Below are 21415 nucleotides of genomic sequence, written 5' to 3'. Positions count from 1 at the left end.
CTCTCCCTACCCGTCCTCTCTTCTCCTATCTACTTATCCCGTCCACTATCTCCCCTCTCCCTACCCAGTCCTCTGGTCTCTCCTCTCCCTACCTCTTCCTCTAGTCTCCCCTCTCCCTACCCCGTTCTCCACTCTCCCCTCTCCCGAACCCGTCCTCTACTCTCCCATCGCCCTACCCTGTCCTCTACTCTCCCTATCGGGTCCTCTATTCTCCCATCTCCCTACCCCGTCCTCTACTCTCTCCTCTCCCTAACCCGTCCTCTACTCTCCCTCTCCCTCCCCAGTCCACTACTCTCCCCACTTCCTGACCTGTCCTCTTTCCCCTCACCCTACGCCGTCCTCTACTCTCCCCTCTCCCTACCCCGTCCTCTACTCTCCCTCTCCCTACCCCGTCCTCTACTCTCCCTCTCCCTCCCCAGTCCACCACTCTCCCCTTTACTTACCCCGTCCACTACTCTCCCATCTCCCAACCCCGTCCTCTGGACTCTGCTCTCCCTACCCCGTCCTCTGCTCTCCCATCTCCCTACCCCGTCCTCTACTCTCCCTACCGGGTCCTCGGCTCTCCCATCTCCCTACCCCGTCTTCCACTCTCCCCTCTCCCTACCCCGTCCTCTCCTCTCCCATCTCCCTAACCCGTCCTCTACTCTCCCCTCTCCCTAACCCGTCCTCTACCCTCTCCTCTCCCTACCCCGTCCTCTGCTCTCCCATCTCCCTACCCCGTCCTCTACTCTCCCCTCTCCCTACCCCGTCCTCTGGTCTCCCCTGTCCCTAACCCGTCCTCTACTCTCCCTCTCCCTACCCCGTCCTCCACTCTCCCTCTCCCTAGCACGTCCTCTACTCTCCCCTCTCCCTACTCCATCCTCTACTCTCCCTCTCCCTACGCCGTCCACTACTCTCCCCTGTCCCTAACCCGTCCTCTACTCTCCCTCTCCCTACCCCGTCCTCCACTCTCCCTACCCCGACCTCTACTCTCCCCTCTCCCTGCCCCGTCCTCTACTCTCCCCTCTCCCTAAACTGTCCCCTGCTCTCCCATCTCCCTACCCCGTCCTCTACACTCCCTATCCCGTCCTCTACTCTCCCTCACCCTTCCCCGTCCTCTACTCTCCCCTCTCCCTAACCCTTCCTCTACTCTGCACTCTCCCTACCCCGTCCTCTACTCTCTCCTCTCCCTACCCCATCCTCTACTCTCCCCTCTCCCTAACCCGTCCCCTACTCTCCCATCTCCCTACCCCGTCCTCTACTCTCCCTCTCCCCACCCCGTCCTCTACTCTCCCTCTCCCTACTCCGTCCTCACATCTCCGCTCTCCCTAACCCGTCCTCTACTCTCTCCTCTCCCTACCCCGTCCTATACTCTCCCCTCTCCCTAACCTGTCCTCTTCTCTCCCCTCACCCTACCCCGTCCTCTGCTCTCCAATCTCCCTAACCCGTCCTCTACTCTCCCTCTCCCTACGCGGTCCTCTGCTCTCCCTCTCCCTCCCCAGTTCACTACTCTCCCCTCTCCCAAACCCATCCTCTGCTCTCCCATCTCCCTACACCGTCCTCCACTCTCCCCTCTCCCTACCCCGTCCTCTACTCTCCCTACAACGTCCACTACTCTCCCCACTCCCTACCCCGTCCCCGACTCTCCCTACCCGGTCCTCTACTCTCCCATCTCCCTACCCCGTCGTCTACTCTCCCTCTCCATACCCCGTCCCCGACTCTCCCTCTCCCTACCCCGTCCTCCACTCTCTCCTCTCCCTAAACCGTCCTGTAGTCCCTCCTCACCCTACCCCGTCCTCTACTCTCCCCTGTCCCTAACCCGTCCTGTGCTCTCCCATCTCCCTAACCCGTCCTCTTCACTGCCCTCTCCCTACTCCGTCCTCCACTCTCCCCTCTCCCTACCACGTCCTCTTCTCTCACTACACCGTCCTCTACTCTTTCCTCTCCCTACCCGTCCTCTGGTCTCTCCTCTCCCTACCCCGTCCTCTACTCTCCCTCTCCCTAACACGTCCTCTGCTCTCCCATTTCCCTAACCCGTCCTCTACTCTCCCTCTCCCTACCCCGTCCTCCACTCTCCCTCTCCCTACCCCGACCTCTACTCTCCCCTCTCCCTGCCCCGTCCTCTACTCTCCCCTCTCCCTAAACTGTCCCCTGCTCTCCCATCTCCCTACCCCGTCCTCTACACTCCCTATCCCGTCCTCTACTCTCCCTCACCCTTCCCCGTCCTCTACTCTCCCCTCTCCCTAACCCTTCCTCTACTCTGCACTCTCCCTACCCCGTCCTCTACTCTCTCCTCTCCCTACCCCATCCTCTACTCTCCCCTCTCCCTAACCCGTCCCCTACTCTCCCATCTCCCTACCCCGTCCTCTACTCTCCCTCTCCCTACCCCGTCCTCTACTCTCCCTCTCCCTACTCCGTCCTCACATCTCCCCTCTCCCTAACCCGTCCTCTACTCTCTCCTCTCCCTACCCCGTCCTATACTCTCCCCTCTCCCTAACCTGTCCTCTTCTCTCCTCTCACCCTACCCCGTCCTCTGCTCTCCAATCTCCCTGACCCGTCCTCTACTCTCCCTCTCCCTACGCGGTCCTCTGCTCTCCCTCTCCCTCCCCAGTTCACTACTCTCCCCTCTCCCAAACCCGTCCTCTGCTCTCCCATCTCCCTACACCGTCCTCCACTCTCCCCTCTCCCTACCCCGTCCTCTACTCTCCCTACAACGTCCACTACTCTCCCCACTCCCTACCCCGTCCCCGACTCTCCCTACCCGGTCCTCTACTCTCCCATCTCCCTACCCCGTCGTCTACTCTCCCTCTCCATACCCCGTCCCCGACTCTCCCTCTCCCTACCCCGTCCTCCACTCTCTCCTCTCCCTAACCCGTCCTGTAGTCCCTCCTCACCCTACCCCGTCCTCTACTCTCCCCTGTCCCTAACCCGTCCTGTGCTCTCCCATCTCCCTAACCCGTCCTCTTCACTGCCCTCTCCCTACTCCGTCCTCCACTCTCCCCTCTCCCTACCACGTCCTCTTCTCTCACTACACCGTCCTCTACTCTTTCCTCTCCCTATCCGTCCTCTGGTCTCTCCTCTCCCTACCCCGTCCTCTACTCTCCCTCTCCCTACCCCGTCCTCCACTCTCCCTCTCCCTACCCCGACCTCTACTCTCCCCTCTCCCTGCCCCGTCCTCTACTCTCCCCTCTCCCTAAACTGTCCCCTGCTCTCCCATCTCCCTACCCCGTCCTCTACACTCCTTATCCCGTCCTCTACTCTCCCTCACCCTTCCCCGTCCTCTACTCTCCCCTCTGCCTAACCCTTCCTCTACTCTGCACTCTCCCTACCCCGTCCTCTACTCTCTCCTCTCCCTACCCCATCCTCTACTCTCCCCTCTCCATAACCCGTCCCCTACTCTCCCATCTCCCTACCCCGTCCTCTACTCTCCCTCTCCCTACCCCGTCCTCTACTCTCCCTCTCCCTACTCCGTCCTCACATCTCCCCTCTCCCTAACCCGTCCTCTACTCTCTCCTCTCCCTACCCCGTCCTATACTCTCCCCTCTCCCTAACCTGTCCTCTTCTCTCCCCTCACCCTACCCCGTCCTCTGCTCTCCAATCTCCCTAACCCGTCCTCTACTCTCCCTCTCCCTACGCGGTCCTCTGCTCTCCCTCTCCCTCCCCAGTTCACTACTCTCCCCTCTCCCAAACCCGTCCTCTGCTCTCCCATCTCCCTACACCGTCCTCCACTCTCCCCTCTCCCTACCCCGTCCTCTACTCTCCCTACAACGTCCACTACTCTCCCCACTCCCTACCCCGTCCCCGACTCTCCCTACCCGGTCCTCTACTCTCCCATCTCCCTACCCCGTCGTCTACTCTCCCTCTCCATACCCCGTCCCCGACTCTCCCTCTCCCTACCCCGTCCTCCACTCTCTCCTCTCCCTAACCCGTCCTGTAGTCCCTCCTCACCCTACCCCGTCCTCTACTCTCCCCTGTCCCTAACCCGTCCTGTGCTCTCCCATCTCCCTAAACCGTCCTCAACACTACCCTCTCCCTACTCCGTCCTCCACTCTCCCCTCTCCCTACCCCGTCCTCTTCTCTCACTACACCGTCCTCTACTCTCCCCTCTCCCTAAACTGTCCCCTGCTCTCCCATCTCCCTACCCCGTCCTCTACACTCCCTATCCCGTCCTCTACTCTCCCTCACCCTTCCCCGTCCTCTACTCTCCCCTCTCCCTAACCCTTCCTCTACTCTGCACTCTCCCTACCCCGTCCTCTACTCTCTCCTCTCCCTACCCCATCCTCTACTCTCCCCTCTCCCTAACCCGTCCCCTACTCTCCCATCTCCCTACCCCGTCCTCTACTCTCCCTCTCCCTACCCCGTCCTCTACTCTCCCTCTCCCTACTCCGTCCTCACATCTCCCCTCTCCCTAACCCGTCCTCTACTCTCCCTCTCCCTACCCCGTCCTCACATCTCCCCTCTCCCTAACCCGTCCTCTACTCTCTCCTCTCCCTACCCCGTCCTATACTCTCCCCTCTCCCTAACCTGTCCTCTTCTCTCCCCTCACCCTACCCCGTCCTCTGCTCTCCAATCTCCCTAACCTGTCCTCTACTCTCCCTCTCCCTACGCGGTCCTCTGCTCTCCCTCTCCCTCCCCAGTTCACTACTCTCCCCTCTCCCAACCCCGTCCTCTGCTCTCCCCTCTCCCTACCCCGTCCTCCACTCTCCCCTCTCCCTACCCCGTCCTCTACTCTCCCTACAATGTCCACTACTCTCCCCACTCCCTACTCCGTCCCCGACTCTCCCAACCCGGTCCTCTACTCTCCCATCTCCCTACCCCGTCGTCTACTCTCCCTCTCCATACCCCGTCCCCGACTCTCCCTCTCCCTACCCCGTCCTCCACTCTCTCCTCTCCCTAACCCATCCTGTAGTCCCTCCTCACCCTACCCCGTCCTCTACTCTCCCCTGTCCCTAACCCGTCCTGTGCTCTCCCATCTCCCTAACCCGTCCTCTTCACTGCCCTCTCCCTACTCCGTCCTCCACTCTCCCCTCTCCCTACCACGTCCTCTTCTCTCACTACACCGTCCTCTACTCTTTCCTCTCCCTACCTGTCCTCTGGTCTCTCCTCTCCCTACCCCGTCCTCTACTCTCCCTCTCCCTAACACGTCCTCTGCTCTCCCATTTCCCTAAGCCGTCCTCTACTCTCCCTCTCCCTACCCCGTCCTCCACTCTCCCTCTCCCTACCACGTCCTCTACTCTACCATCTCCCTACCCCGTCCTTTACTCTCCCTCTCCCTAACCCGTCCTGTACTCCCTCCTCACCCTACCCCGTCCTCTACTCTCCCCTGTCCCTAACCCGTCCCCTACTCTCCCATCTCCCTACCCCGTCCTCTACTCTCCCTCTCCCTACCCCGTCCTCTACTCTCCCGTCTCCCTACCCTCCCCTCTCCCTAACCCGTCCTCTACTCTCTCCTCTCCCTACCCCGTCCTCTGCTCTCCCCTCTCCCTACCCCGTCCTCTACTCTCCCCTCTCCCTACCCCGTCCTCTACTCTCCCCTCTCCCTACCCCGTCCTCTGCTCTCCCATCTCCCTACCCCGTCCTCTACTCTGCCCTCTCCCTACTCCGTCCTCCACTCTCCCCTCTCCCTACCCGTCCTCTGCTCTCCCATCTCCCTACCCCGTCCTCTACTCTTTCCTCTCCCTACGCCGTCCTCTACTCACCTCTCCCTTCCCCGTCCTCTGGTCTCTCCTCTTCCTATCCCGTCCTCTACTCGCCCCTTTACTTACCCCGTCCACTACTCTCCCATCTCCCAACCCCGTCCTCTGGACTCTCCTCTCCCTACCCCCGTCCTCTGCTCTCCCATCTCCCTACCCCGTCCTCTACTCTCCCTACCGGGTCGTCGGCTTTCCCATCTCCCTACCCCGTCCTCTACTCTCCCTCTCCCTACCCCGTCTTCCACTCTCCCCTCTCCCTACCCCGTCCTCTCCTCTCCCATCTCCCTAACCCGTCCTCTACTCTCCCCTCTCCCTAACCCGTCCTCTACCCTCTCCTCTCCCTACCCCGTCCTCTGCTCTCCCATCTCCCTACCCCGTCCTCTACTCTCCCCTCTCCCTACCCCGTCCTCTGGTCTCCCCTCTCCCTACCCCGTCCTCTGCTCTCCCATGTCCCTACCTCGACCTCCACTCTCCCCTCTCCCTGACACGTCCTCTGCTCTCCCATTTCCCTAAGCCGTCCTCTACTCTCACATCTCCCTAACCCGTCCTCTACTCTCCCCTCTCCCTACCCCGTCCTCTGGTCTCTCCTCTCCCAACCCCGTCCTCCCTCTCCCCTTTACTTACGCCGTCCACTACTCTCCCATCTCCCAACCCCGTCCTCTGGTCTCTCCTCTCCCTACCCCGTCCTCTGCTCTCCCATCTCCCTACCTCGTCCTCCACTCTCCCCTCTCCCTGACACGTCCTCTGCTCTCCCATTTCCATAAGCCGTCCTCTACTCTCCCTCTCCCTACCCCGTCCTCCACTCTCCTTCTCCCTACCCCGTCCTCTACTCTCCCTCTCCCAACCCGTCCTGTACTCCCTCCTCACCCTACCCCGTCAGCTACTCTCCCCTGTCCCTAACCCGTCCTGTGCTCTCCCATCTCCCTAACCCGTCCTCTACTCTTTCCTCTCCCTACGCCGTCCTCTACTCTCCCCTCTCCCTACCCCGTCCTCTGGTCTCCCCTCTCCCTACCCCGTCCTCTACTCTCCCCTTTACTTACCCCGTCCGCTACTCTCCCATCTCCCAACCCCATCCTCTGGTCTCTCCTCTCCCTACCCCGTCCTCCACTCTCCCCTCTCCCTACCCCGTCCTCTACTCTCCCATCACCCTAACCCGTCCTCTACTCTCCCCTCTCCCTACCCCGTCGTCTGGTCTCTCCTCTCCCTACCCCGTCCTCTACTCTCCCCTTTACTTACCCCGTCCACTACTCTCCCATCTCCCAACCCCGTCCTCTGGTCTCTCCTCTCCCTACCCCGTCCTCTGCTCTCCCATCTCCCTACCCCGTCCTCTACTCTCCCTACCGGGTCCTCTGCTCTGCCATCTCCCTACCCCGTCCTCCACTCTCCCCTCTCCCTACCCCGTCCTCTACTCTCCCTACCCCGTCCTCTACTCTCTCCTCACCCTACCCCGTCCTCTACTCTCCCCTCTCCGTATCCTGTCCTCTTCTCTCCCCTCACCCTACCCCTTCCTCTACTCTCCCCTCTCCCTACCCCGTCCACTACTCTCCCTCTCCCTACCCCGTTCTCTCCTCTCCCCTCTCCCGACTGCGTCCTCTACTTTCCCTCTCCCTACCCCGTCCTCTACTCTCCCCTCTCCCTACCCCGTCCTCTACTCTCCCCTCTCCCTACCCCGTCCTCTACTCTCCCTCTCCCTACCCCGTCCTCTACTCTCCCCTCTCCCTAACCCGTCCTCTGCTCTCCCATCTCCCTAAGCCATCCTCTACTCTACCCACACCCTACCCCGTCCTCTACTCTCCCCTCACCCAACCCCGTCCTCTACTCTTCCCTCTCCCTAACACGTCCTCTGCTCTCCCATCTCCCTAAGCCGTCCTCTACTCTCCCTCTCCCTACCCCGTCCTCAACTCTCCCTCTCCCTACCCCGTCCTCTACTCTCCCCTCTCCCTACCCCGTCCTCTACTCTCCCTCTCCCTACCCCGTCCTCTACTCTCCCTCTCCCTACCCCGTCCACTACACTCCTCTCTCCCTAACCGGTCCTCTACTCTCCCATCTCCCTACCCCGTCATCTACTCTCCCTCTCCCTACCCCGTCCTCTACTCTCCCCTCTCCCTAACCCGTCCTCTACTCTGCCCTCTCCCTACCCCGTCCTCTACTCTCCCCTCTCCCTACCCCGTCCTCTACTCTCCCCTCTCCCTACCCCGTCCTCTACTCTCCCCTCTCCCTACCCCGTCCTCTACTCTCCCCTCTCCCTACCCCGTCCTCTACTCTCCCCTCTCCCTAACCCGTCCTCCACTCTCCCATCTCCCTACACCGTCCTCTACTCTCCCTACCCGGTCCTCTACTCTCCCATCTCCCTACCCCGTCATCTACTCTCCCTCTCCCTACACCGTCCCCAACTCTCCCTCTCCCTACCCCGTCCTCCACTCTCGCCTCTCCCTAACCCGCCCTGTACTCTCTCCTCACCCTACCCCGTCCTCTACTCTCCCCTGTCCCTAACCCGTACTGTGCTCTCCCCTCTCCCTAACCCGTCCTCTACACTGCCCTCTCCCTACTCCGTCCTCCACTCTCCCCTCACCCTGCCCCGTCCTCTACTCTCACTACACCGTCCTCTACTCTTTCCTCTCCCTACGCAGTTCTCTACTCTCCCTTCTCCCTACCCCGTCCTCTGGTCTTTCCTCTCCCTACCCCGTCCTCTGCTCTTCCATCTCCCTACCCCGTCCTCTACTCTCCCATACCCCGTCCTCTGCTCTCCCATCTCCCTACCCCGTCCTCCACTCTCCCCTCTCCCTACCCCGTCCTCTACTCTCCCATCTCCCTAACCCGTCCTCTACTCTCCCCTCTCCCTACCCCGTCCTCTGTTCTCTCCTCTCCCTACCCCGTCCTCTATTCTGTCCTTTACTTACCCCGTCCACTACTCTCCCATCTCCCAACCCCGTCCTCTGGTCTCTCCTCTCCCTATCCCGTCCTCTGCTCTCCCATCTCCCTACCCCGTCCTCTACTCTCCCTACCCCGTCCTCTACTCTCCCCTCTCCCTACCCCGTCCTCTACTCTCCCCTCTCCCTACCCGGTCCTCCACTCTCCCTAACTGGTCCTCTACTCTCTCCTCTCCCTACCCCGTCCTCTACTCTCTCCTCACCCTACCCCGTCCTCTACTCTCCCCTCTCCGTAACCTGTCCTCTTCTCTCCCCTCACCCTACCCCGTCCACTACTCTCCCTCTCCCTACCCCGTCCTCTATTCTCCCCTCTCCCTACACCGTCCTCTACTCTACCCTCTCCCTACCCCGTCCTCTACACTCCCTCCCCCTACCCGTCCTCTACTCTCCTCTCTCCTTACCCCGTCCTCTACTCTCCCTCTCCCTACCCCGTCCTCTACTCTCCCCTCACCTTACCCCGTCCTCTATTCTCCCCTTTCCCTAACCCGTCCTCTGCTCTCCCATCTCCCTAAGCCATCCTCTACTCTGCCCACTCCCTACCCCGTCCTCTACTCTCCCCTCACCCTACCCCGTCCTCTACTCTTCCCTCTCCCTACCCCGTCCTCCACTCTCCCTCTACCTACCACGTCCTCGACTCTCCCCTCTTCCTACTCCATCCTCTACTCTCCCTCTCCCTACCCCGTCCTCTACACTCCCTCTCCCTACCCCGTCCTCACTCTTCCCTCTCCCTAACACGTCCTCTGCTCTCCCCTCTCCCTAACCCGTCCTGTAGTGCCTCCTCACCCTACCCCGTCCTCTACTCTCCCCTGTCTCTAACCCGTCCTGTGCTCTCCCATCTCCCTAACCCGTCCTCTACACTGCCCTCTCCCTACTCCGTCCTCCACTCTCCCCTCTCCCTACCACGTCCTCTTCTCTCACTACACCGTCCTCTACTCTTTCCTCTCCCTACCCCGTCCTCTGGTCTCTCCTCTCCCTACCCGTCCTCTACTGTCCCCTTTACTTACCCCGTCCACTACTCTCCCATCTCCCTACCCCGTCCTCTGGTCTCTCCTCTCCCTACCCGTCCTCTACTGTCCCCTTTACTTACCCCGTCCACTACTCTCCCATCTCCCTACCCCGTCCTCTACTCTCCCTACCGGGTCCTCTGCTCTCCCATCTCCCTACCCCGTCCTCCACTCTCCCCTCTCCCTACCCCGTCCTCTACTCTCCCATCTTCCTAACCCGTCCTCTACTCTCCCCTCTCCCTACCCCGTCCTCTGGTCTCTCCTCTCCCTACCCCGTCCTCTATTCTGCCCTTTACTTACCCCGTCCACTACTCTCCCATCTCCCAACCCCGTCCTCTGGTCTCTCCTCTCCCTATCCCGTCCTCTGCTCTCCCCTCACCCTACCCCGTCCTCTACTCTTCCCTCTCCCTACCCCGTCCTCCACTCTCCCTCTACCTACCACGTCCTCGACTCTCCCCTCTTCCTACTCCATCGTCTACTCTCCCTCTCCCTGCCCCGTCCTCTACACTCCCTCTCCCTACCCCGTCCTCACTCTTCCCTCTCCCTAACACGTCCTCTGCTCTCCCCTCTCCCTAACCCGTCCTGTAGTGCCTCCTCACCCTGCCCCGTCCTCTACTCTCCCCTGTCTCTAACCCGTCCTGTGCTCTCCCATCTCCCTAACCCGTCCTCTACACTGCCCTCTCCCTACTCCGTCCTCCACTCTCCCCTCTCCCTACCACGTCCTCTTCTCTCACTACACCGTCCTCTACTCTTTCCTCTCCCAACCCCGTCCTCTGGTCTCTCCTCTCCCTACCTCGTCCTCTGCTCTCCCATCTCCCTACCCCGTCCTCTACTCTCCCTACCTGGTCCTCTGCTCTCCCATCTCCCTACCCCGTCCTCTACTCTCCACTCTCCCTACCCCGTCCTCAACTCTCCCTCTACCTACCACGTCCTCGACTCTCCCCTCTCCCTACCCCGTCCTCAACTCTCCCTCTACCTACCACGTCCTCTACTCTCCCATCTCCCTACCCCGTCCTCTACTCTCCCCTTTACTTACCCCGTCCTCTACTCTCCCCTCTCCCTACCCCGTCCTCTGGTCTCCCCTCTCCATAACACGTCCTCTGCTCTCCCATCTCCCTAACCCGTCCTCTACACTGCCCTCTCCCTACTCCGTCCTCCACTCTCCCCTCTCCCTACCCCGTCCTCTACTCTCACTACACCGTCCTCTACTCTTTCCTCTCCCTACGCCGTCCTCTACTCTCCTCTCCCTACCCCGTCCTCTGGTCTCTCCTCTCCCTACCCCGTCCTCTACTCTCCCCTTTACTTACCCCGTCCACTACTCTCCCACCTCCCAACCCCGTCCTCTGGTCTCTCCTCTCCCTACCTCGTCCTCTGCTCTCCCATCTCCCTACCCCGTCCTCTACTCTCCCTACCTGGTCCTCTGCTCTCCCATCTCCCTACCCCGTCCTCTACTCTCCACTCTCCCTACCCCGTCCTCTACTCTCCCCTCTCCCTAACCCGTCCTCTACCCTCTCCTCTCCCTACCCGGTCCTCTACTCCTCCTAACTGGTCCTCTACTCTCTCCTCTCCCTACCCCGTCCTCTACTCTCCCCTCTCCCTACCCCGTCCTCTGCTCTCCCATCTCCCTACCCCGTCCTCTACTCTCCCTACCGGGTCCTCTGCTCTCCCATCTCCCTACCCCGTCCTCCACTCTCCCCTCTCCCTACTCCATCCTCTACTCTCCCTCTCCCTACCCCGTCCTCTTCTCCCTCTCCCTCCCCCGTCCACTACTCTTCCCTCTCCCTAATCCGTCCTCTACTCTCTCCTCTCCCTACCCCGTCCTCTACTCTCCCCTATCCCTACCCCGTCCTCTACTCTTCCCTCTCCCTAACACGTCCTCTACTCTCCCATCTCCCTATCCCATCCTCTACTCTCCCTACCTCGTCCTCTACTCTCCATCTCCCTAACCCGTCCTCTACTCTCCCTTTCCCTGCCGCGTCCTCTACTTTCCCTCTCCCTACCCGTCCTCTGCTCTCCCCTCTCCCTACCCCGTCCTCTACTGTACCCTCTCCCTACCCCGTCCTCTACTCTCCCTCTCCCTACCCGTCCTCTGCTCTCTCTCTCCCTCCCTGTCCTCTACTCTCCCTCTCCCTACCCCGTCCTCTACTCTCCCCTCACCTTTCCCCGTCCTCTATTCTCCCCTCTCCCTAACCCGTCCTCTGCTCTCTACTCTCCCTACCCCGTCCTCTACTCTCCCTACCCGGTCGTCTACTCTCCCCTCTCCCTACCCAGTCCTCTACTCTCCCCTCTCCCTACCCCGTCCTCTACTCTACCCTGTCCCTAACCCGTCCTCTACTCTCTACTGTCCCTACCTCGTCCTCTACTCTCCCCTCTCCCTACCCCGTCCTCCACTCTCCCCTCTCCCTACCCCGTGTTCTACTCTCCCTACCCGGTCGTCTACTCTCCCCTCTCCCTACCCCGTCCTCTACTCTCCCTCTCCCTACCCAGTCCTCCACTCTCCCCTCTCCCTACCCCGTGTTCTACTCTCCCTACCCGGTCGTCTACTCTCCCCTCTCCCTACCCCGTCCTCTACTCTCCCTCTCCCTACCCAGTCCTCTACTCTCCCCTCTCCCTACCCCGTCCTCTAGTCTACCCTCTCCCTACCCAGTCCTCTACTCTCCCCTCTCCCTACCCCGTCCTCTACTCTACCCTGTCCCTACCCCGTCCTCTACTCTCTACTGTCCCTACCCCGTCCTCTACTCTCCCCTCTCCCTACCTCGTCCTCTACTCTCCCCTCTCCCTACCGCGTCCTCCACTCTCCCCTCTCCCTACCCCGTGTTCTACTCTCCCTACCCGGTCGTCTACTCTCCCCTCTCCCTACCCCGTCCTCTACTCTCCCTCTCCCTACCCAGTCCTCTACTCTCCCCTCTCCCTACCCCGTCCTCTAGTCTACCCTCTCCCTACCCCGTCCTCTACTCTCCCTCTCCCTACCTCCCCACCGAATGCTCTACTCTTCCCCTCTCTACCCCATCTTCTACTCTCTCCTTCCCCTCATTCCATCCTCTTCTCTCCACCTCTCTCACCTGTCCTCTTTGCTGCAATCGCCTCCACCCTATCCTCGACTTTCCCCATCTCCCCATCCCATCCTCTACTCCCCCCTCTTCTTTGCCTCTGCTCTCTCCCTCTACCCCATCTTCTGCTCTTGCCTCAACCCACTCCCCATCCTCTAATCTCCCACTCCCTGCCCCGTGCTCTACCCACCCCTCTCCCCTACCCTGACCTCTGCTCTCCCCTCTCCAGCACCCCGTCTTCTGTTGTTTGCTCTCCCCAATGTCGTCCTCTCCTCTCCTCTCCCCTCCCTCCTCACCCCGTCTTCTATTCTCTCCCTCTCCCCACACCGTCCTTTACTCTCCTTTCTTCCTTCTCCCCATTCTCTATTTTTCCCCTCGCTCCAACCCATCGTCTGCTCCCCCCTCCGTCCTCTACGCTTCCCCTTCTTCCCCGGGCTCTCCTCTCTACCTGTCCACTACTCTCCCCTCTCCACTCTTTACTGTTCCCCTCTGTGTCCCTCATTTCTTTCTGACGTTACCCACTGGTCTTACTTCTCTGGCTTTCTCTCTCCACCTTTTCTCTCCCGCTATCCCATTGCCTGTGTACTGTCGGAAGAGTCTTTCCCGCCACTCTCCCGATGTTCCAACTCCACCGTCTCGCTTCCCACAAACCCGGTGATGGGCGGCATAAGGAATGTGGGATTCATCCAAAGCTGCCCAAGTCTGTCATGTTATATCTGCTACCTCGTCTCTGCACAAAAATCTTCCTTGTTCTGTTGCAGAATTCCAGCCGGTTCGCTGAGCAAAGTTCTCGGGAGAACGGGTCGGAAGGCGGACGGATTTCTATCTTGAGAGGAATTTATTAGAGTTGGAATTGTCTTCCCTACCCCATCATCGGAACGGAAAGGAGGTGGGGAGGATTTGACCCCCCCCCCACAAGGTGAGAGGGGCTGTTTGGCTGATCAGCGGTTCCGTCGCCTAGTGGGCAGAGAGCCGCCTCCTATAAGTGTGTGTCTCCCAGTGAGAGTGTGCGTGAATATGAGAGTTTCCCTGCGTTATGCAGGGTGAGCGGTTGTGAATTCAGAATTCAGCCGTTGTGATTTCTGGGAAGGGGTTCTACATAGAGGGGTGACGGAGGATGAGGGAAAGAGGGGAGCTGGAAAACAGGAGGGTGAAGGGATGACAAGAACAATAGGTGGGGCGGGAGGGAGGGGGTGAGGTGATTGGGACCATCCCTAACTGCCCGCGGTTCTCCCCTTTCAGCAATGGCTGCCGGGATTCCCAGCTGCGTGGTCATCGTTTCCCTGCTGGGTAAGTGGACAAAGCCCCAGGAGGAAAGGCGGGAGGAAGCGCCGCACCACGTGCCTCTCCATTCCCTCTGCTTTCTCCTCCTCCCCTCTCCCACACTTCCCAATTCCATTTCCCCAGTTCCCCTACCCCTCCACTCCCTCGCCTTGTCCCCCATGTCACCTCTTTTCACTCTCCAGACTGTGCCTCAAGTCACCCTCTCACCCCTGCCCCTTCGGCTCATCGCCACCTCCATCACTTTCATCAGTCCCACCTCCCACTCCCCGCCTTTGCCGTCCCTTCCGCGACCACGCTCATCCCAGGCTCTACACACTAGGAGCGCCGCGCTCCGCTCGGGACGGGACGGGACGGTAAGGGGCGGATGTGAGGGAGCGCCACGCGCCGCTCGGGACGGGACGATAGGGGGCGGATGTGAGGGAGAGCCGCGCTCCGCTCGGGACGGGTCGATAGGGGGCGGATGTGAGGGAGCGCCGCGCGCCGCTCGGGACGGGACGATAGGGGGCGGATGTGAGGGAGCGCCGCGCGCCGCTCAGGACGGAACGGTAGGGGCGGATATGAGGGAGCGCCGCGCTCCGCTCGGGACGGTAGGGGGCGGATGTGAGGGAGCGCCGCGCTGTGGGAGATAAATCTGATATCCCCGTTCCCTCTCTCCATCTACCCCTCTTTCCTCACTTCTTGCCCCCTTACCCTTCCCTTTCATTTCCCCGCCCACCACTTTACCCGCCCGCCAGGAGCCGCCAGCGCGATATACGCCGGCCGCGAGTTCGTGGCCACCTTCCTGGAGAACCTGAGCGCGAACTATAAGTCGGCCGATCTGGAACTGCTCATCACCGCCCGAAAGCCCTTCACCTCGGTCACCGTCGAGGCGCCGAACTTCCACCGGAAGCTAATGTTGCCCACCGCCTTCCGCACAGTCTCGGTGGCGATACCGGGCATCGAGCTAAAGGGCACGATGCGTAGCAATCACACGGCCCGGATCAGCGCCAGCCACCCCGTCACCGTCGCCAGCTTCAGCAAGAAGAACTTCACGACGGACGGCTCCGTCCTCTACCCGGTGCGCAGCCTCGACACCGTTTACCTGATCTTCACTCCGCCTACGCCATCGCAGGAATTCCGCAAGGAGTTCGCCGTCAGCAACGCCGGAGAGGCGGACAATACGGTGGTTCTGACTCTAACCAAGGCCCTGACCTTCGAGGGACAACGTTACCAGAGAGGGGAACCCATCCGGTTGACACTTGGTCCTTACGAGACAGTCCAATTCCAGCACGAGGAAGACCTGACCGGTTCCCGGGTGCAGTCTGATCTCCCGGTGGCGGTCGTGGCCGGCCACTCCTGCAGCAAGGGGCGTTCCAAGTGCAACCACGTGTACGAGCAGTTGCCGCCGGTCAGCAAGTGGGGCGACACCTTCGTGATAGCTCCTAGCGCCGTGCAGAAGACAAGCGACCTGGTCTACGTCCTGACGTCCCAGGACACCGAGCTGACGCAGGGTCTCTATGGGCAGAAGGTCAAGGTGCCTGCCTTCCACACCAGATCGTTCACCGTGTCCAAGAACCTGCCCCTCGCCCTGCGCAGCTCCCACCCCGTCCTAGTCCTCTTCTACTCGCCCGGTACGAGGCCGAACTGGAGGCTTCGCAGTGAAGGTTACGACCCCTACCTGATGACAGTGATGCCTAACCGAGACTTCGCCACGTCCTATGTGGTGCAGGGTCTGGACGGATTTGAAAACCACGTTAGTCTGGTGGCTCGCGCTTCTGAGACAAGTAAGTTGCTGCTGGACGGGCAACCTCTACACCCCCCGCAAGGGTGGGCCGCAGTGAAGGACTCCGAGTACTTCTGGGCAGACTTGGTGACCAGCAACAGCAATAAGGCGCACCTGGTGACAGCAGATAGCGGAACCCGCTTCGGGGTCTACCAGTACGGGGTGTCCGCAATGGATGCCTACGGCTACCAAGGGGTTCCCATCGGAGGCGACGACATTTGTGGTAAGGGAGACCGTTGGGTTGTCTTGTCCTGGGTGTTGTGATGGAACAGTGTAGCGGGGGCTTCACTCCGTGTCTTATCCTGGGAGTGTGTGATGGGACAGTGTGGAGGGAGCTTCACTCTGTGTCTGACCACGGGAGTGTGTGATGGGATGGTGTGGAGGGAGCTTCACTCTGTGTCTGACCCTGGGAGTGTGTGATGGGACAGTGTGGAGGGAGCTTCACTCTGTGTCTGACCCTGGGAGTGTGTGATGGGACAGTGTGGAGGGAACTTCACTCTGTGTCTGACCCTGGGAGTGTGTGATGGGACAGTGTGGAGGGAGCTTCACTCTGTGTCTGACCCCGGGAGTGTGTGATGGGACAGTTTGGAGGGAGCTTCACTCTGTGTCTGACCCTGGGAGTGTGTGATGGGACAGTGTGGTGGGAGCTTCACTCCGTGTCTGACCCCGGGAGTGTGTGGTGAACAAGTGTGGAGGGAGCTTCACTCTGTGTCTGACCCTGGGAGTGTGTAATGGGACGGCGTGGAGGGAGCTTCACTCTGTGTCTGACCCTTTTTTTTTTTTTACAAAATTCTTTATTACAAATGTCGGTGCTATACAATATTTACAAACCCAGTGACTAACATATTTACTACACTACAAACAGACAATACATCTTAAACCAATATATTGCCATCCTCATCAATGATGGCATTTACACCCCGCGGAGCCCAACGGTCCCGGAACACCTCTACGGTCGCCGTGGACTGTGCGTATTCCTTTTCAATGTTCACCCGGGCACGAACATACCCCCTAAACATAGCCAGGCAGTCCGCCCGGGGAGAACCTCCTGCCACCCTTTTCCAGGAGCCACGGATGGCAATTTTCGCCAGCCCCAGGAGCAAGTTGACAAGGACATCCTCATCCCTCTGTGCCCCCCTCCTTACTGGATGACCATATATAAATAGGGTGGGACTGAAATGCAACCAGAAGGCGAGAAGCAGCCCACGCAAAAACGCGAAAAGGGGCTGCAGCCTCACACACTCCACGTACATGTGGTACACGGTCTCCTCCAGCCCGCAGAAGTGACACGCGGCTGGGAGATCCGTGTACAGACTGAAGAACTTATTGCAGGGCACCGCTTTATGCAGCACCCTCCAGCCGAGATCCCCAAGGTGCATGGGGAGGACTCCCTTGTAAAGGGACTTCCATTGGGGACCCCCCTCACCTCCAGGTGGAAAGACCGACCGCCATGGCGTGTCGGGACGGTGGACAAAGGCTAGGAAGTGGAGGGTGTGGAGCAGCAGCCCATAAAGGTACCTCCTGCCTGCATCCCTGAATGGGATTGTGGGTGTCGATGAAAGACGGCTCAAGTTGTGTGGATTCGTCTCTCGGGTAAGGCTGCGGGGCCTGGGCCCGACGAGCAGCTCAGCTTGAGTCGATCCACACACCTGAGCCGCACCGACATCCGCTGAGGCAGGGCAAGGGTCGGCCAGGACCCCGCCCTCTGCCAGAGGAGGGGATTCCCGGCCTGAGGCAACCATGTTCCAGACTCTCAGTAGGTCCTGATAGAAGCCGGGCAGCCTCTGCAAAGCAGCACGGCTGACGCCTGCCGGTGGTAGCTGCATATCTTCGTGAAGGCAGCAGCCCCTCCGGAGGAAGAAAGTCGCCAACACGTGCCACCTGGGAGGGCGCTCGGCGTACAGGAATCTCTGCAGAGTCCTGAGGCGGAGAGCCGCCAGTCGTGTGCGTACACACACCAGCGACTGTCCGCCCTCTCCTACTGGGAGACTCAGAACCGCTGCAGAGACCCAGTGTTTCCTGTTTCCCCAGAAGAAGTCCACCAGCTTCCTCTGCATTCTCGCAACAAAAGGGGCAGGGGGGGCCAAGGTGACCATCCGGTACCACAACATGGAGGCCACCAGCTGGTTTATGACCACCACCCTGCCTCGATAGGAAAGCACCCTGAGAAGGCCTGACCAGCGCCCAAGCCGGGCCATGACCTTTGTCTCCAGGTCCTGCCAGTTCGCCAGCCAGGTCTCCCCAGAAGGACTCAGGTAGACTCCCAGATAGAGAAGACGTCTGGTGCTCCACTCAAAAGCTCTCATCTCCTCCGGCAGGGAGTCCACCTGCCACTGGCCTACTAAGAGTCCGGAACATTTCGCCCAGTTGATCCTGGCGGAGGATGCCGCCGAGAAAACATCTTGGCACTCGCGCATCCTCCGCAGGTCACAGGGGTCTGTCATCATGAGGAGTACGTCATCGGCGTAGGCCGAGAGGACGACCCTCATGTCCGGTTCGCGCAGAACCAGACCTGTCAGCCTTCGCCGTAGAAGGCCGAGGAATGGCTCGACACAGATCGCATACAGTTGACCGGACATGGGGCACCCTTGACGCACTCCTCTTCGGAAGTGGATAGGTCCTGTCAGTGATCCGTTGATCTTAACTAGGCACTCTGCGGCAGAGTACAGGAGCCGAACTCGGGCCACAAAGTGTGGTCCGAGCCCAAAAGCCTGCAGGGTGCCCAGCAGGAAACTGTGGTCCACCCGGTCAAACGCCTTCTCCTGGTCAAGAGAAAGAAACGCTGCCGGGGTCCCAGTCTCCTGGAGCAGGTGGATCAGGTCCCGTACTAGGTGGACATTGTCCTGGATGGAGCGGCCCGGGACCGTGTAAGATTGGTCAGGATGGACCACCTGTCCAATTACCGAACCCAGACGGTTGGCCATTGCCCGGGCGAAGATCTTGTAGTCCGCGCACAAGAGGGAGACCGGCCGCCAGTTCTTTAGCAGGCGGAGGTCTCCCTTCTTGGGCAGTAGGACCACAACAGCTCTTCGCCATGAGAGGGGCATTTCTCCGGTGGCTAGGCTCTCCCCTAGGACAAGGCTGTAATCATCCCCCAGGACATCCCAAAAAGCCTGATAAAACTCAACACTCAGTCCATCCAAACCAGGGGACTTGCCCCTCCGGAGTTGCCGAAGGGCAGTGGACAGCTCCTCCCGAGTCAGGGGGGCATCCAGACGCACTGCATCCTCTGGACTGACCTTAGGCAAATCCTTCCAGACCTCATTGCACGCCTCCGCATTTGACGGATCAGGCGAGAATAAGGACCGATAGAATGAACGGACCTCGTTGTTAATTCCATCAGGGTCCGTGATGGAGGAGCCATCGGCAGCCAGCAATTCCACTAGCTGCTTTTGAACTCCCCGCCACCTCTCCAACGAGTAGAAGAAGGGTGAGCCACGGTCCAAATCCTGCAGCATTTGGATCCGTGACCTCACGTACGCACCTCGGGACTGCTGAAGCTGCAAGTCCCTTAGTGCGTCCTTCTTCTCCTGGTATTCCTGCCACAGCTGCTGGTCTCCAGTGGTCGGACCGAGGCGGGACTCCAGGTCAAGCAACGCTCTCTCAAGCCGCTCAATCTCAGAGCCCCGCCCTTTGGTCGACCCCCTAGTGTACTCCCGACATAAAAACCGGATGTGGGCTTTGCCCACATCCCACCATAGCCGTAGGGAGCAGAACTCTCTCCGCCTCTCCTTCCAGGAGACCCAGAACGCTCGGAACGAATCCCGGAAACGGCTGTCCTCCAGCAGCCGGTTGTTAAAATGCCAATACCCGGATCCCACCCGAGGGTGTAGTGGAATAAATTCCATCCACACAAGGTGATGATCCGAGCACGACACTGGCCGCATGGAGGACGCCGACACGCGGGAGGCGTAGGCCCGAGAGATGTAAATGCGGTCTATCCTGGAACCTCCTTCTCTAGACCTTCTCGAGAAGGCGCTAGAGTTGGGGTGAAAATTCCGCCAGCTGTCCACCAAGTCAAAGGAGCCGACTAGCTCCTTTAACTTTTTTGCTGATGCTGGGTCGCGTTGGAGGCCCGAACGGTCCTCCGCCTCGAGGGTACAATTGAAATCTCCCCCGAGGATTACGCAGTCCCCAGGATCGATGGAGCTCAGCAGGGTGGACAGCTGACAGAATAGGCGCGTCTGCATCACACCGCGCCTGGGAGCGTACACATTGATAAAATGCAATGGTACGCCATCCAGGCGCACAACCAGGTGGAGCAGACGGCCGGGCACAACGTCTTGGACTCTTTCAATTACTGGCAAGGTCGGGGCCAACAGGATCGCCACCCCGCTAGAAATGGAGCTGAGGTGGCTCATGTAGACCCCGCCCTGCCACTCCAGGAGCCAAGCAGACTCGTCCCCAGGGATGGTATGGGTTTCCTGCAGGAAACTCACCGTATACCGCCCATCCCTGAGGACTGAGAGATTGTTATGCCTGCGAAGAGGACCCCTGCTGCCGTTTACATTGAGACTAGCTATGGTAAGCTTCATGGCGGGAACACACTAGGTCTCAGCAGCTGCGCCCATTTCGGTGAGAGCGGAGGTGCCTTCCACCACACTGTCCGGAAAGAAAGCAAGGATACCTTTTGCTTTCCGGGCTCGAGCGGTACCAGCAACACCCTGTGACCCACCATCCCCCGTAGGAGCGAGGCTGCTTCTCCCTCTGATGTCCCTTACTAGGTCATCCAGGAAAGATTTTAGTTGCCGTCTGTCGTTCCCCACCACCGCATTCCTCTTTCCCTTTCCCTTTCGTCTGAGGATGACTCGCAGGGACCTCACCAGCCTCGGCATGCTGGGCCAGCGAAGCGAGGCTAGCTGAGGCCGGTGCTTGGCACCCTCAGAGGTGAGAATGAAATGCTTAATTTCCTCTACAGGTATCAATGGGGATTTCTCAGGAGGGGTGAGGATGTCCATTGTTTCACTATCGAAAGAGTCCCCCTCCAACCCGTCACTGCAGACAGAATCCCCATCGGCCTCCCCGCATGTTCCAATAGATGGCTGCGCCTGCGTCCCACACCGCGCAGCGGGCACCTCGCTCTTACCTGCCTTCTCCACCGTCGCATCAGCCTCATCCACATTTGCGACAGTGGAGAGACAATCCCCAGGGACTCCCTGCAAGTCATTTATTGCTGGGGTCGATGTGCACAGAATATCGTCCTCCCTAGGGGGCAGGCATAGAGGGGAACCCGGCACCTTTGGTCCAAGGGATTCATAAGCCGCCTGGTGCTGAGAATGAGAGAGCTTTGCCTCGTCTCCTCTTACACTATTCGGTACACTGGCCTCCAGAGAGGCGCTGACTTGTAGGTCCTGGGTGGAGGCCTCCAGGGCTGCCTCATTTGTGCAAACAGGCCTATCACAAGCTTTTTGCACAACCACACCATCTACCCCAGGACTGGTGGCTACATCTGAGGACTCAGGTTTAGAACCAACCCCTACCCGGATTCCCACCCCTTCCTGGGACTCCCCCGCATCTACATCCCCTGCCCTCTTGCGGGAACGTTCCCTTCTCCTCTTCACGCTGGAGGAGCACACAGGTGCAGGCTTCACCGATGGGGCGGCGCCTTCTGTTTCCATCGCCCCGTCTGCTTGCGCACCTCCCCGAGCCCCACGCTCCACTTCAGACGAAATGGGTGTGAGCTCTGCGGCCTCAAAGGCCCGCTTCTTACTAT

The 21415-nt window shown here is 60.1% G+C and overlaps 1 protein-coding gene across 1 annotated transcript in view; it reads left to right on the top strand.

Annotated features, from left to right (window-relative positions):
- LOC134341148 (IgGFc-binding protein) overlaps positions 1-21415 on the top strand; it is a 135340-nt gene that overhangs the window by 76312 nt on the left and 37613 nt on the right. Inside the window, exons 2-4 of the mRNA XM_063038932.1 lie at positions 13418-13575; positions 13899-13946; positions 14675-15925. Of these exons, the coding sequence (XP_062895002.1) occupies positions 13901-13946; positions 14675-15925 (1297 nt within the window). The 5' untranslated portion in view covers positions 13418-13575; positions 13899-13900. The remainder of the gene's footprint in view (positions 1-13417; positions 13576-13898; positions 13947-14674; positions 15926-21415) is intronic.

This window comes from Mobula hypostoma (assembly GCF_963921235.1).
Source record: "Mobula hypostoma chromosome 8 unlocalized genomic scaffold, sMobHyp1.1 SUPER_8_unloc_1, whole genome shotgun sequence".
In the NCBI taxonomy this organism is placed as follows: Eukaryota; Metazoa; Chordata; class Chondrichthyes; order Myliobatiformes; family Myliobatidae; genus Mobula; species Mobula hypostoma.
This window is presented reverse-complemented; position numbering and strand designations above follow the sequence as displayed.